A 16258-nucleotide genomic window follows, 5' to 3' on the forward strand; every position below is an offset into this window, starting at 1 on the left:
GCGCTGGTCAGACCGCAGTTGGAGTACTGCGTGCAATTCTGGGCGCCACACTTCAAGAGGGATGTGGATAACCTGGAGAGGGTCCAGAGAAGGGCCACTCGTATGGTCAAGGGCCTGCAGACCAAGCCCTACGAGGAGAGACTAGAGAAACTGGACCTTTTCAGCCTCCGCAAGAGAAGGTTGAGAGGCGACCTTGTGGCTGCCTTTAAGTTCATCACGGGGGCACAGAAGGGAATTGGTGAGTATTTACTCACCAAGGCGCCCCCGGGGGTTACAAGAAACAATGGCCACAAGCTAGCAGAGAGCAGATTTAGACTGGACATTAGGAAGAACTTCTTCACAGTTCAAGTGGCCAAGGTCTGGAACGGGCTCCCAAGGGAGGTGGTGCTCTCCCCTACCCTGGGGGTCTTCAAGAGGAGGTTAGACGAGTATCTAGCTGGGGTCATCTAGACCCAGCACTCTTTCCTGCTTATGCAGGGGGTCGGACTCGATGATCTATTGAGGTCCCTTCTGACCCTAACATCTATCTATCTATCTATCTATCTATCTATCTATCTATCTATCTATCTATCTATCTATACACACATACACACACATACACATATATATAGTATACCTATATATCTATATCTATATTATATATATAGTATATCTATACATATACTATCTACTATATATACACACACACACACACACACACATATATATATATATATATATGTATATATATAGATCTACTATCTATATATAGTATAGAGATATATATATAGCTCTGACCTGATTGTAGACTTGAAATATGTATACCCACTTACTTTAATGCATTAATGCTCCAGCCTGGAAAGAATGACGGCCTCCTAAATTAGTTCCAACTGCTTTTGGTGGAGGGGCACGTGTTCAGAGGCTTTGCTTTCATTCCCGTTTTGGTGGCTCTGAACTCGGAAATCGAGGTCAGGAGGAGCCGAAATGCTGCTGGGGAAGGGAAACGCACGGAGAGGGGCTCTTGGGAGCAGTCTCCGCAGCCTCGCGCTGCTCCCCGAAGCCCACCTGCCATCCAGATTTATAGTGATCAGGAAAGAAAGCCCCTTTTCTCTCTCTCTCTCATGCCCTAGCAGCTTTATCTGTGCATTGTCCTGCGGCCTCCAGCTTGTCAGCCACCCGGTGAGGCTGGCAGTGGCTCTGCGGTCTGCGGATAAGGATGGGGTGCGGACCCTGGCATCCGATCGCTGGCTCTCAGCGCGTTGCCCCCGTGCTAGGAGGATGCTGGTTCCTGCTTCCATGTCCAACTCAAGCAATCACACTCCCTCTCCTTAAATCTGCCATTCCCATCGGAGACCCCCTTCCCTTCAGTTTCTCTCCCAAGCCATTGCAAAGCTTTGCTGGCACAGGACAGATGCTCTGTCCCTCACTTTGAAGCAACAGCATCTCGGTGTCCCTGGAAGCAGCATGGGAAAGGCAGAGCATTTTGTTGGGGCAACCCTGGGTGGTGGTTCTCCTCCAACGCTGGGGAAAGTGGAGAGAAATGATTGTGCTATGCCTCATCATCCCTTTCCCCCTCGGATGCAATGGTCATGCCCTGGGGGGCTGCAACTCTTTCCTCCGCCGCGACGTATGGTGCTGACCTTCTCTTTGCATGTCCAGTCTGCAGATACGGACCTGCCCTACCCTCCTCCCCAGCGAGAGCCCAACGTCTACATGGTCCCTCAAGGAATCAAGCCGGTTCTGCAGCGCACGGCCATCGAGGTGCGTGGTCGCGGGGCAGGGGCGGCAGGGAGGAGTCTTCCCTGTAGCAGCTGGGTGGAAAAGAGCTGCCCGACGGTGTGTCATCGTCTTGTAGCATGGCCAGCTCTTAATGTAGACGAGTTTGTCTCCTGGAGGCTTGCAACTACCTTGCTCTGCCTGCTCCCAGGAGTCACGGCCTCCATAGCTGCCGGTTTTGTTGCCGGCCCTGTTTTCTGACTGTATCTGGGCTGGGTGGTCCTTCTGGCAGACCTTTAAGCCCCATCATTTAGCCTGTGGTTAAAGGAGCCAAGCATTGAACAGGGCAGAGGACCCAAAGGCCCCATTCGACCTCAATCTCCAGCAGCGATGCTCTTTTCCTACCTAAGCAATTGCTCATGTAAGGTCTCTCCACAAATGCTAGGACAGAGAAGAAGTTTTCCCCCTTGCAGCTGCAGGCATGCACATAAAAAACCCCAGGGTAAGCAAGGATTGTGGCCCAGGTACCACATGGCTTCTCCTTTTCCACCATTTTGTTCCTTGGCCCCACAGATCCTGGCCTGGGGGTTGAGGAGGCTGAAGAGCTACCAGCTGGCCAGCATCGCCTCGCCGAGCCTGGTGGTGGAGTGTGGAGGGCAGAGCGTCCAGTCCTGCGTCATCAAGAACATCAAGAAAAACCCCAATTTCGACGTCTCCGTGCTCTTCATGGAAGTGGTGAGGGTGGTCTCCCCGCCTTTCCCCCGTCCCTCCCCAGCGCTTGCTAAGCTGCCGTCCTGCAAAGCCCGCTGGCTTCGTGGCTCTCTCTGCCCCGAGCCTTGCCGGTGGAGACGGTCGTGAGGTCCGCAGAGGTGGGGACCGAGATGCGTTCCCTTTCTTAATCTGTTAGTCTACATCTGGATTTGGGCTTCCCTGCCGTCTACTGATAACTGCTGCTCTCATGGTTTGTGATCCCTGGCTGGAAAGTGGAGATCCCCTCCTTCATGCCCCTTTTTGTCAGCTTTGGAGGGCGTTGAGCGGCACCGCTCCTCATCTCACGGGCACGCATGGCAGCCGCTATGGTTGCCGTCTTGCTGAGCTCTGATAGGGCCCAATTTTTTCTCCCAGGGAGATAAGTTTTTCACTCCAGAGTCCACGATCATCGCTCCTTTGCAAAGGTTTTGGTGTTCCTCTAGTCAGGATAAGCTTCCTTAGGGCAGTTTTGCTGTCTGTAGGCTGCTCCTGGTCTCTGCCCTCCTATTTCACAGCCTTGAAGACTCTTTAGCTGTTTTCAGCATCCTAGATCCACCCTTAGAGACCAGTCTTCTGCAGCAGCTAGGGTTTCAGCTTTAGTTAAGTAGGAAAGGGAAGGTGAGCCAGCTGAAGATGAGGCTCCATCCCTGCTCTGTGCAGGCACAACTCTGGAGCGATCTTTTTTTCCTTCCTTCTGCCTTTCAAAAACCAGGTACATATTATATTCCAGGGGGTATTGTATGCAAGAAAATATGGTTAGCAGAAAGACCACACCCCTTCTGGGATTGTGGGCAGGGCTTAAGGGGTGGGAGGGATTTTGGTATTGCTTTAGGCAGTGCTGATCTCTGTCCTTCCTCATTGCAGCGCCTGCCCAAAGAGGATCTGTACAGCCCGCCCATCATCATCAAGGTCATAGACAACAGGCCCTTCGGCCGGAAGCCCGTGGTGGGCCAGTGCACCATCCGGTCGCTGGAGGACTTCTACTGTGACCCGTACAGCAAGGAGACTATCGTCCCTGAGGAGCACCCAGGTACCTACCTGCGGGGATGGTGTCCCCCCTCCATCCTTCCCTTTGTCCTGCTGCAATCCTTGGGTTTACTGTTCTTGAGCGACGTCCTTTGGGGATGGTGCACTATGGAAAGAAGAATCCCTTAGCACATCCTACTAATCACCATGCACCTTTTACCTTAGTAAAAGTGCTCCCAGCAGATGGAGGGCAGTGATTCTTCCCCTCTGTTCAGCACTGGGGAGGCCACATCTGGAGTCCGGTGTCCAGCTGTGGGCCCCCACTACAGAAAGGATGTGGACACACTGGAGAATTGGCAATAAAAATGGTTGTGGGGCTGGGGGACAGGATTGGTGAGGAGAGACTGAGGGAAATGGGCTGATTGAGTCTGCAGAAGAGAAGACTGAGGGGGATTGAATAGTAGCCTTCACCTCCCCACACAGGAGCACAGCAATGTATACTGGCCCTACAGTAGTGCAGCACAATATACTGTAGGTCCTACGTAAACAGAGGTTTCGACTTCTATAGCATTCGTAGGGATGGGGGGATAGGTTTAGATATGAAGGAGCCAGGTGACCCCATCTCAGCGCCGTTCCCCCCAGATAACAGGAATCTGAAGACAGTTTGAATGCTCACCTAGAGCTCCTAGTTACCTTCCCATTTCTTCCTGTTTGCAGATGACGTGAGCCTCACCCCCAGAGATGACGTCCTCATTGATATAGATGACAAAGAGCCGCTCATTCCTGTCCAGGTATGGAAAGGACAGTGATAGATAGGAAGGAAAGAGGTTGCTCCTTCTCTCTTGACAGCTCAGGGGGTCACTTTGGTCTGGAGGCAGAGACCTCACGATGCAGTGCGACGTCCACATATACGTGCTTAATGATTTTCCCTTTTGCAGCTTCCTCTGAGCTGGGGCAGGTTTCCATCCCCCTCGGGGAGTAGAAAGATCAGGGGTCTCATTGCTTTCCCCTGCATTTTAATACCTGCCAGCTTGCCCGGGTGTGAGACAGCAGGAGGTTTGCACGTGGAGCAGTCCCAGTGACCATGCGGTCCCCACGTCTCACAAACCCGGCATCTGCTTCTGCCTTTGCAACGGAGGTTTACAGAAACCACTGATCTCTTGCATTTACTTCCATCTAAGTTATATGAAAGGATGCTGTCATCAGTGTAACCGGTTACTTGGCCGGCGCATGCAGCAGGGAACTAGACTATATTCCAAGATTGGGGAAACCAGGCGAATTGGACTTGGTTCAAAAGCGGTGTCATGGGATGAGTGTGTGGCTGTTGTTAAAAGGGAGATCGGTCCCGTGTGCAATGAGTTTGGCAGTTCTCCATTTAATCCCAGCCACTGCAGGTGCTCTCTGGGCACGTCTACACATGCCTTAATGTGCCGTAGTTACGGTGCATTAAGTTTAGTATCTGTACTAGTGCAGTAGTGCTGGTGTGCACCTTTTTAGAGACCAATTCTACCGCACATTAGTGCATTAACACAGATTTTGCAACAGAATTAGTCTAATGTGCATTTAGCATCTCATGTAGACGAGCCCACTGGGGGCAAGAGTGCACGAGGCTAAGGAATGGGTCGGACCATAAGGCATGCTGCACTAGAAAGGGCCTGAGATGCATCTATGGGTCATCTTTTTGGGGAGACACTTGTCTTTGCTGTTCCAGTCAAAAGCTTTTCCCCTCCAAGGCTGCCGGTCTTGATGAATCAAGAGCTCGTGGCCTCTGGAGGACATCATTTGTGGAAGCAGCTCTCAAGCACGGAGCCTCCTGGCTCCCTTGCCGTTTGGTTTCTTGCCTGCTGTGGGACACGCTAAACCTTGCACGTCTGATGGGACCTGGTGCAGGTGACCTTGGCTACTAGGAAACCCCCAGGTGGTTTCCTACCTTCATTAGCTCCTGCTGTCCCTCCTCAGGCATCCTACACACCCCCTTGTCTGCTTTGAATGGCCTTCGATGCCACCTGCATCGGGCACAGCCCTGCTTTCCGATAGCATCCCGCCTTTCTTTCTCATCATCCCTTGTTTTCCATTGCACTAAAGAGCAGTCTCTCGCTTCAGACGACCTCTACTTCTGCTTGCTTGCTCCTTCCTGCCTTGGATGGGACCAGCTGTGTCCTCTCCATCCTCCTGCCAGGCGCCCTGTGACCCGGCAGGTCTCTTCCAGCAGATTCCTCCCTTGAGATGTGCTTGACCCGGGGTACCGGGAGCAAGCATCTCCTTCGAATCTGGGGGTAGGGTATAAGAAGCAGGACACCTGTAGAGCTATCCATCCTCCATCCCAGTCCCAGCAGAGATAGGTTTTGGGTGCCCTGAGCCAGAGGCGACAGCCCTGCCTGTTGTGTTCGAAAGCCCTTGATGGACCATAGCAGATGTGACACATCTTCCTCACAGCCTGATTCATAGCATCTTTGTGCCCCAGCCCCTTTTGACTCAATGGTGTCAAGGTTCGGGCCAAAATTCAGCAGCGAAAACTTTGGCTCAAGTTTTGCTGTGGTCCTAGCAAGAGTCCGGCCCTGCACATTCACACTCATGGCAGCCATTTGCACCGCCAGAAATAAGGTGAATGTTTTCACATCCCGCCGTCCTAACGCCGGACTGGCTACTCAAGGCAGAAAATTGAGGTGCTTTGTGAAAGCACCACCAGGAGCTGGCAATACTCTGAACTTTTGAAAATCCAGCCTTTGTTGTTGGCAATGTGGGTGCAGGAGCTGAATGGGAGACCCAGGTTCAAAACTGACCTGAACAAGCATAATGAATAGGGGGAAAACAGCCCAGAAGGGCAGGTCAGGAGCAATGCAGTGGCTTTTCTTCTGGGTTTCTCTTCTATTTGTGGGTTCGTTTTCATTGTTTGCCTTCAGGATTCATAACAGCCTAGTACAGCTGTGGGTGTCTGTCTTGAAAAACACTGAGTGCATCCTTACCTTGCAGAGCATCTGACAAAGTTGATTGTTGCCTACGAAAGCTACTCCCTTTCTGGACCACTTGGTCGCTATAAGATACCGCTTTGCCTTGTCTTCTGTCATAGAAATCATAGACAACGAGGGCTGGAAGGGAGCTCAGGAGGTCACATCTAGTGCAACCCCCTGCTCTAAGCAGGACCAGCCCCAACTCCATCATCCCAGCCACGGCTTTGTCTACCTGCGTCTTCAACACCTCCATGGATGGAGACTGCACCATCTCTCTGGGGAGCCTGGTCCAGTGCTTTACTACCCTCCTTGGGAGAAAGTTTTTTCCTAATATGCAACTTAAGCCTCCCTTGCTGCAACCTGAGCCCATTGCTCCTTGTTCTGCCATCCATCACTTCAGACTAACAGAGCAACCACCTCTCTGCTGAGCTCTTGGGAACAGAAGACCTTGCAAATAACAAGGATTAGAAAACCAGCCTTCGTGTGCAGAGCACAAAGCACTTGGCTTGGAAGACAGCAGCGTGGGCTAGGGACTGGGTCCCACACTAGGTCTTGGGAGACCAGAGTTCCCAGTTCAGCTACTGGTGGGCTGGGTGGATTTAGGTGAGTCCCTATCCCTTTTTTGGTGAGTTGCTCAGCCCTCCCTTCTGCAGAAGGGTGCTAATAATCCTGACCTTCCCAGGGCGCTTTGAGCTCTAGCAATGCAAAGTGCTCCATCAAAGCCAGGCCTTTTTAAATAGCTGACAATTCAAGCAGGTTCGTGAAAACATCACCCTGCTTTCACCAGTCCTAGTGAACCTTATCCTCTAGTGGTGCACCTCGGGACACGGAGGCACGTAGCGATGAAGTGTCATGCCCAAGGCCACACAGCAAGTCACTGCCACAGCCTGCTGGTTGCTCGGTCGGGGCTTAATCTGTTGGAGGCTGCCCCCCGAGCCCCGGGATGGCCGTTCGGTCCTTGCTGAGAAGCAGAGGGAGCCTGCCTGCTTGTGGCGGATGGCTTAGAAGATGCCTGCGTTAGCATGAGGAAGATTAGTAATGCAGGCCGTGGAGAAAAGCACGCGGAGAGGAAATCTCAGAGACCATTTATTGTTATTGGCTCGACCCCGCGGAGATTGGGCCCGGTTGTCTTTGCATTTTCTTCCGAGCGTGTCCTAACGTCAGGTCGAAGCCTGGGAACTAATCTGATTAGAGTGCTCCTGTTGTTTGCTTGACTAGCATTTCAGAAGGCTGTTTCCAGGACTGTGCAAGTACAGTATTTGCTCTGGGCAAGGGCTGGGACTCAGGCATCAGCGGGCTTTGCAAGGATTGTGATGGAGACCTTTGCTAAGAGCGCAGGACCATGCTAGTGGTGCGGGGTGGGAGACGGTGCCCTGTCCTGGGCTGGTGAGGCAGGGACCAGCGAAAGCTTCTGCTTTACTTCTGTGGCACTTAGCAGCGGCCCTTTCTCCGTACCTGGTGGGCAACCTTGGGTCACAAGGACATTAGAGTCGCTCCGACTTTCAGCTGGGGGAACTTTGGATGCATTGGTTTAGTGACCAAATAGAAACCCCGAAAGAAAATGAATTAGTTCAGGTCAACCTGGAAGAGAAACTTTGCTGCAAGAACAACTAACACATAGTATTTAATTCCAGCTCGATCTGAATTGTTCTTTTTTTTTAAAAACAAAACACAAAATGATGTATTTCGTTCAGCTTGTCCGGGTTATTTAACCCCTGTTTGCTTGGCTCTTTCTAAATCTGGGTCAGTGTTTAAACGTCGCAAAACCTGTTGTGCAACGAGGAGTCCAAGAGCTTCACCTAGACAATGGTAATGTGAACGACGTCCGTGTTTCCAAAATGAAGCTTGTCCTTTAGGATTTGTCAAAATGCAATAGTTTGACTTTTCTCCCCCCTCTCTTTTTTTGTTAACCCCTGTCAAAACTGTTGGGTGAATCTGGATGGATTTTCTGATGAGGTTCAGTCCCTGTGCAGCGCTCTTTTTGGGCAAATGTATTATTTAGTGCAAAAAGTATGCTCGGCTGTATACAATAAGTCCTGAAAATGCAGGACTCAGTGGGCATGCCAATGCTGTGGGTGGCAGCATGTCCTGGCGGGGGTGTCCCTTGCCTTTTTCTCGCTGATACTCCCACATCTTACCTGGGAGCAAATGTAAGTCCTGATTGCTCTGCATATCCAGCCAGGTTGATAAGCCAGGCAAAGAGCGTGGCCCCAGAGCCAGGATGAACTGGAAAAGGGCTAGAATCTGCAGTTTTCTTGCAAAAACTATCCTGGATTCAGTCCCCTTTTTGGAAATCTTCCTTGCTGGGAAATGTTGGTTTTCCCAGTAGGAAAATCAGAAAAGGTGAGAACCTGCTTGTTTGTTCCCCTCCCGGTTCTTCCCAAATGGAAAAAGTTGGAAGTCAGTCAGGTGTGCTGAGCTAGCGGAGGGGAAAAGCTGTTCTTGATTTGAAAAGGACCATCCTTTTCATTGAATCACAGACAACAAGGGCCGGAAGGGAGCTCAGGGGGTCACATCTAGCGCAACCCCTGCTCCAAGCAGGACCAGCCCCAACTCCATCATCCCAGACAAGGCTTTGTCTACCTGGGTCCTAAACATCTCCAAGGATGGAGACTGCACCACCTCTCTGGGTATCCTGTTCCGGTGCTTCACCACCCTCCTCGTGAGAAAGTTTTTCCTAATATCCAACCTCAACTTGCCTTGCTGCAGCTTGAGCCCATTGCTCCTTGTCCTGTCATCTGCACCCACTGAGAACAGCCCAGCTCCATCCTCTTTGCAGCCCCCCTGCAGGCAGGTGAAGGCTGCTATTCAATCCCCCTCGGTCTTCTCTTCTGCAGACTCAATCAGCCCATTCCCCTCAGCCTCTCCTCACCAGTCCTGTCCCCCAGCCCCACAACCATTTTCATTGCCCTTCGCTGGACTCTCTCCAATGTGTCCACATCCTTTCTGCAGTGGGGGCCCACAGCTGGACACAGGACTCCAGATGTGGCCTCCCCAGTGCTGAATAGAGGGGAAGAATCACTGCCCTCATCTGCTGGCAACGCTCCTACCAATGCAGCCCAGGACACCGGTAGCCGTCTTGGCACAAGGGCACACTGCTGGCTCCTGTCCATCTTCTTGTCCCCCATCACCTCCAGGTCCTTTTCTGCAGAGCTGCTGCCCAACCCATCACTGCCAGCGTGCACCGGTGCATGGGATTGTTCCCTCCTAAGTGCAGGACTTGGCACTTGTCCTTGTTGAACCTCATGAGATTCCTTTTGGCCCAATCCTCCAATGTGTCGAGGTCTGTCTGGATCCTAGCCTTACCCTCCAGCATATCCACTGCTCCCCCCAGCTTGGTGTCATCTGCAAACGTGCTGAGGGTGATCTGCATCCCGCCTTCCAGATTGTTAATGAAGACCCTGAACAAAACCAGCCCCAGGACTGACCCCTAGAGCTCTCCACTTGACACCGGTTGCCAACTAGACATCGAGTCCTTTATTATTATCCATCTTTTAAGCATATATGTAGACTTAGGTGCCTAAGTACAATTCCATTCCCCTTTAATGTTCTCATCTCTTTAATGCAGTTAATGCAAAAAAACTGGGAGCTGCTTTTCTGTGTGTCAGTCTTAAGGATCAGATGTGAATTGTGGGCAATGAATCTTCCCCTCTATTCAGTACAGGTGAGGCCTCACCTGGAGTCCTGTTTTGGGCTCCGCACTTCAAGAAGGATGTGGACAGATTGGAAAGAGTCCAGCATGGAGCAACAGCAATGATTAGGAGCTTGGGAGGGACAGCTTACTGGAAAAGGCTGAAAGAGCTTTGGTTATTTAGCCTGGAGAAGAGAAGACGGAGGGCAGATTTGCTAACAGTCTTCAAATACCTGAAGGATGAGTATAAAGAGGTTGGAGACGGGCTTTCCCTGTGGTTGAAGGACCAGAGATGGGCTTCTCCCTTTGGCTGAGATTAGGAGGACTAGGAGCAATAGCCTCAAGCTGCAGCGGGGGAAACTGAGGTTTGAGATTAGGAGGAACGTGCTGACCCCGAGGGCGGTTCTGCACCGCTCCCTCTTCATGCAAAAGCCGGTGCTAGGCCTCGACTCCAGGAAAACCTTGCTTTCAACTTCTGACACGGACACTTGGAAAAAAAAAAAATCCCCCCCAAATTATTTTTCCTAGTTTTTCTTGTTTTGCTAGCTGGAAAAAAAAAAAAAAAAGTAGAAAAAATATTGTTGAAAGTCAAATTTTGGACGAAACCGTCTTTCCTAACGATGCAATCCCTCTACCTCATCCTCGCTGCCTGCAGCACATCTTGTATTTCACGAGTTCAGCCCAAGCTGAAGGGCTGCGGTGGCCAGGAGCTGCCTCCTAATGAGATGGATTACATCTGGTAGGCTGGAGGATCGAGCTCAGCTCCTGCTAAATTGGCTGCACACGCAACGTGCTCCAAGAAACAAGCTCACCGAGCCCCACTGGGTTTTTCTTTGTTGTGCAATAATTTCCCTGAGGTTTCCTTTTTTTCTCCTTCTCTACAAACCATGGAGAAGTGAACCATTTCCCCATGCAAGGGGTGGCTGCCATCTGCCATCCAGATAGGAGCTGCGGAGAAATGTTGCCCTGATCCTCCTCCTCCATTTCAGAGGAGCCGAGCGACGTTGCGGTTGGGAATGCCATTATTATGCTTGGGGAAGGAGTTGGACAGCGTCTCATTAGCCTGGATACTTGCATGTGAAACCGGGAGCGTTTGTTAGACGGATAGTTTATTTGCCTGGAATGTGCAGTTTGGGGTCGACCGAAATGATTTATGCTTAATTCGGTGAATAGTTTTGGCTGGAAAAGAGCAAGAAACAAAACCTGCATTCCCCAAAATCGAGATGCTTCATCATGACGGGCGCTTTTTTCCCCCTCAATGAAACATTTCGTGCTGAAAGGATGTTTCAGAGACCAAGTTCAGCAAAAGACCCGAGCAGAGGGATAAAAAGCTGACTGGAGGTGATCAGAAATAAAGAAGCACCACCAGCATCCTCAAACAAAACGATGGTTTTTTGGGTTGAGCTCAAACAAAGCTGGGTTTTCTTTTCAAGCCCAACATATTTTGTTTTTTCTTGCTTGAACGATCAGTTATCGGTGCGGCATTGCAGAGTGTCTGCTGACTCCATACGACTGGATGTGTCCCTGCGGTGTTAAACCCATGCTGTTGACGGGGAGTTGAAGACCGAGAGGTTACGTGACTTATCCAAGATCAGGCACGACATCTGCGGTGGAATAGGTCATAAAGCCTGCTTCCTGGCTCACACCCACCCTCCAAGGCCATCCTTTTTCAGTACAAGGTGTATCTCCAAAGACCTTTCCGAGGTGGGGTTGGTAGCTGTGTTGGAAGCAACTGTCTTTTTCCACTTGGTCTTTGCAGAAGTGGCACAAAGGCCAGTAGCAGTCAGACCCTCCGCATGCATTTGCAGCCGATCCTATGATAATGTGCATCGTTCTCCAGCATCCAGAGGTTTTATATTGTCTCAGACAGTAGCAAGGTGCTATGACAGTAATGGGGGCATCGTCAACTTGTGCCCCAAAAGAGGTGATTTGTATTGAAATCCAGCCCCTAGCCTCTATGAAGCTATGATATCCCCCATCCTATAAATTGCTGGGTGCTGGTGGGGTTTCATGGGAGTCTGCTGTGCATTTTCTTGGGTCAGATCCAGATTGGGTACCCGGAAACGGGTGAGATTTTGGCAGTGGTGGAGAAAACTCAAAAGACTGTGGTTCTTTTTGGAGGAGCATGCTCCAGAAGTAGGACCGTCTCCCCCAGAGCTTGGGTGAAGCTGCAGAGCAGGGGTGGGATGGGAATTATTTCAGGTCAGCTGCCTCTGGACACCAATGCAATAGTCTGAAGAACAGCCCTGGCTAGATATTTCTTGGAAGTGGCAAGATGATCATCTCTAAGCAGTCGTTGTTGCTAAGACCATGCAGAGAAGATTGGGCCAGAGATTGCAAAGGAGCAAAGGGAGACGCTTGGTACTCCCTGGTTGTCCCACCATGAGGATTTCTCAGGCTTTTGGGCTTTGCTGGTTGCCCTCCCCCTTTCCATTTCTGCTCCATGCATCAGGGTATTTTTAAGCCTTTCTCAGGGGCACGGGCTGTTTGCTGCAGCCCAGGCTGCACATGGAGACTGGGCTGTGCCAATGCTTAACCCCAGAGGATCTGGCCCCTTTGCTCAGGGTCAGCCCGATGGGCACATTTGGGGTCAGGAGGGCATTTTACCCCATGGTCAGATGATGTAGCAGGGGGTGTAGCTTCTACCTGGGTCTCTTGGGCAAATATTAGCAAGCATTTACAGAAGGATGCTGGCTGCTGAGGTCCCGCGCTTTGCCTGTGACGGGTTCGGGTGAGGTATCTCGTGTTATGTCAAGGGTGATGGCAGATTTACGAAGAGTTTCGAGGATGGGTCTGCGTGGCCTGGTCCGGACGGGGCGCATCTTGCTTCGGGAGGGGTTGGACTGGATGTGACGTCTGGAGGTCGACATCCCTATCCGGGAGCAGGTATGGGAGGCAAACCATTTCCAGCTTCCCTTAGGAGTGCCAGTTTTGGAGCTTGGATGGAGAGTATTTCAATTCTTCTTGTATTAGGAACACTAGTATTGACAAGCCAGATCAGCCAGGCCAGCATCTACGTCTGGTGGGTGGCCAAGAAGATGGGAGAACAACCCCCAAGCGTGGAAGAACCTCTCTGTGGAAAAGCTTTCTTCTTGGCCACCCGTGAGTCGGAGGCTGGTCCATGCCCTGCAGCAGAAGGGTTTACATCCCTTCGAAAGCAGCTGTTAATGCCTTTCTTTTTTGGTTCATGCTATTATGACTAGGTATTTTTATTGTTTGCACAAATGTTCAGGCCTTTTTTGAACCCTCCTAAGAAATCTTGGCTCCATTGACACCTTGTGGCAGCAAGCTCCCTGGGCTTTCCCCTGCGGGGTGGAAGACAGGACTGGGTGGGTTGCTTTGATCAGGTTTGCAATTTATTGCCTTTCATTTTCCCTCACGCTCCCTTTGTTCATGCATAATGAAGCCGAGCAAATAGATGTGCCGGGGTGAGCTGAGCCAGCTTGCTAATTGCTCTTTTTCTCTTGTTAATGGAAAGTCCTCCACTTTATTTTGCCAGGGGTTTATTAGTCCAATTGCTGCCTTTGTGTGGGGGAAAATATTTCCTCTTATAAATGCCCTTGATGAAGGCTGCATGCTGGGACTCTTGTGGGCATGGAGACAAGGCTGCAGCTGTGAGGGGAGGTTCACAGCAGCCTGGGATGGGAGGTGGCCATACCAGTTCCCAGCAGGCCTCATTCACTCAAGGCCATCTTATACTGCTGCAACTCCATTGCCGGGCATGAAACTAGAGACCCTGGGCGTGTCTACACATGCATTTACGCCGGCTTAAATTTACTGCGCAGTAAGTGGGAATAGGCTGGCATCTACACGTGCAGGCATTAAAGTGCATTAATGCTGTGTATGGATGGACTTGGGACTAAAGTTAGTCCCAAGTCAGTCCACACACACTGTTACTGCGCAGTAAGGTGTCTACATGTGCATTGCTGTGCAGTAGCTAATCGGGTGTAAATTTGCTACCTGCAGGCTCTGGCCACCATGAAGGAAATTGGTGTCATGGCCTTCGCGGTTATGATTTTGGTGGTCATCTCTGACGCATCTAGGTACTAGCTTCCTTTTTATTCCCCTTCTTTGCTTTTCTGGATGTTACAAGAACATCACTCCAAAGTTGGAGAGTCCCCAGTACCCCGAAAGGTCGGACCCCGCCGTCTTCCCTCCAACACGTCTCTGGACTCTCGTTAATATTAATGTCTCCTCTACCAAATGCAGTAGCTGGGAGGGAGGGCTGGCGCGCTGCCTCAGAAGACAGGCCATCCTGAGCCTGCTCTTAATTAGGCTCGTTTGGACTGGGGCTCAGAGGCTTAGTTACGACGCACACAGAATGCCCTGGCCCCGCATGGCTGTTTAAATTGCAAGAATTAATCCTGTTTAGATGTGGTGGATCCTTCCTGGGCAGATCATTAGTCTGCTTGCCGCACCCTGTCACCACAGGCGCCACAAAACCCAGCCCTCCTTGCCCCGTGCCAGCCAGCGCTTCCCGGCAGGGACGGAGAGAGCAAACATGAGCGTTCATTAAGCTCAGGGAGCAGCAGGGGTTTGGGGGGGACAGTCAGGAGGACCAGCTGAGCACTGCAGACCTCAGCATTTGCTCAGCTTCATAGTGCTGGCTGCAAGGGCAGGAGTTGGAGCACCAGCGCCAAACCCCTCCGCCTTTGGACCAGATGTTGCATCTGGCATTTAAATGCTGGATCGCACACGGACCTGTTGCTTGCCCTGTCTGCAAAGTAAGAATGAGAACGAGCACTTCTGCGAGTAGTGAAGGTGCCCTGTTGCTTTGGACTATGGCAAAGACCAACCCTCCTTGGCCCAGCTGTAAATGGGCACCTGGTTGTTCACGCTGGGGAGGTAGAGGCAGCTGGATGTGCGGCCTCCCCATCGCTCCTTTGCATGCTGTTGGCTATGGAAAGGGGTGTTCTTTAGCCACATGAGCCCAGAGGGCTGCTAGATTTGGTGGGACCTTCCTGGACTTTAAAACTGGATGGGGATAAGGGTTGTTAGTGCATTTGATTATTTTGTATGATGGGAAGGGAGCCCACAAAACCACAGCAAGCATCTTGCCCGGTGTGCTTAGACTCGACAGTGTCTCCGGCGTCTGCTGGGCTCCTGGCTTCTCTGTGCGTGCGATTCATGCAGCGCTCAGCTCCGAGGGCTCGACCCACACAGGAGGTTGCTCAACCCAAAAAGGAGGTTGGTCAATCTACAAAGGAGGGAGCTAGGTCCTTTACTAGGGCTTGGGCATCTCCACCTCTTTGTGGCTCTGGTCCTCAGCCCTTTGAGGTGCTACGTGGCCTTCATCAACGTCCACAGGAGCTGAGGGATCTCAGGGCCACACCGTGCAAACCAGTCATCTCCATTCCTGTTGAGGTGAAAGCCTCTACTGGTAAATCTCTTGGGGGACCTGGATCTTGCAAGACTTTTAGGCTCAGAGGAACACCCCGTCTTGGGGTAGCTGACCCAAACTTTCTGTCACTCACCATTGCATGTGCTAATCAAGGAGAGCAGGAAAGCAGTTTCCCAATCCAAGAGTCCATGTGCTTTGGGGTGTCCGTGTGTCTGTCTGTCTATCTATCCATCCCAGTACTCTCCATCTGTCTGTCCAACCATCCATCCAGCCCAGTACTATCTATCTATCTATCTATCTATCTATCTATCTATCTATCTATCTATCTATCTATCTATCTATCTATCTATCTATCTATCCAAATACTCTCCATCCATCCATCCATCCATCCATCCATCCATCCATCCATCCATCCATCCCAATACTTACTATCTATCTATCTATCTATCTGCTTCATACAACCAATTACACTTGTAGTACCTGAATATCTTCCCCACAGAATGAATAACGCTAGCAAAATCCCCAGTGAGTTTCATGGAGCCTTTATCTCTTCTGCCTTCACGGGGCCAGAGCTCTTGTTGGAGTCAGGGGATTTTTGCAGGGTGGAGGGTTTCTGTAGGATAGGTGGGAGAGGTTTGGGAATAAAAAGTGTGAATTGCAGGAACCACTGGTAGTGCAAAGGGCTTTTAAAGAGGACTGCTGTGATTCCTTAAGGTAGTCAGACTCTGGAGTCTGTGGGCCTTCTCTGGATGATTGTCCCATAGCCAGGTCCCCTCTCGTCACATGCTTCCCCCCTGGGCATTGCAATCCATGTCCTAAAGGAGGGTAGCTGCCAAGGTGGTTCAGAAACAAGAAGTCAGCTTTTACTGTCAGTGGGCATCTTGGCACTTTGGTATTGATGGCGACTATCAGGCTCTAGTAAAC

At 51.1% G+C, this 16258-nt stretch overlaps 1 protein-coding gene across 3 annotated transcripts in view; it reads left to right on the forward strand.

Moving 5' to 3' along the window:
• DYSF (dysferlin) overlaps positions 1–16258 on the forward strand; it is a 200784-nt gene that overhangs the window by 120660 nt on the left and 63866 nt on the right. For all 3 annotated transcript variants that reach the window (XM_019495633.2, XM_019495634.2, XM_059721412.1), the window contains exons 36-39: positions 1639–1740; positions 2269–2430; positions 3310–3475; positions 4129–4202. In XM_019495633.2, coding sequence (XP_019351178.2) covers positions 1639–1740; positions 2269–2430; positions 3310–3475; positions 4129–4202 — 504 coding nt within the window. The remainder of the gene's footprint in view (positions 1–1638; positions 1741–2268; positions 2431–3309; positions 3476–4128; positions 4203–16258) is intronic.

Source organism: Alligator mississippiensis, chromosome 2, assembly GCF_030867095.1.
Source record: "Alligator mississippiensis isolate rAllMis1 chromosome 2, rAllMis1, whole genome shotgun sequence".
In the NCBI taxonomy this organism is placed as follows: Eukaryota; Metazoa; Chordata; order Crocodylia; family Alligatoridae; genus Alligator; species Alligator mississippiensis.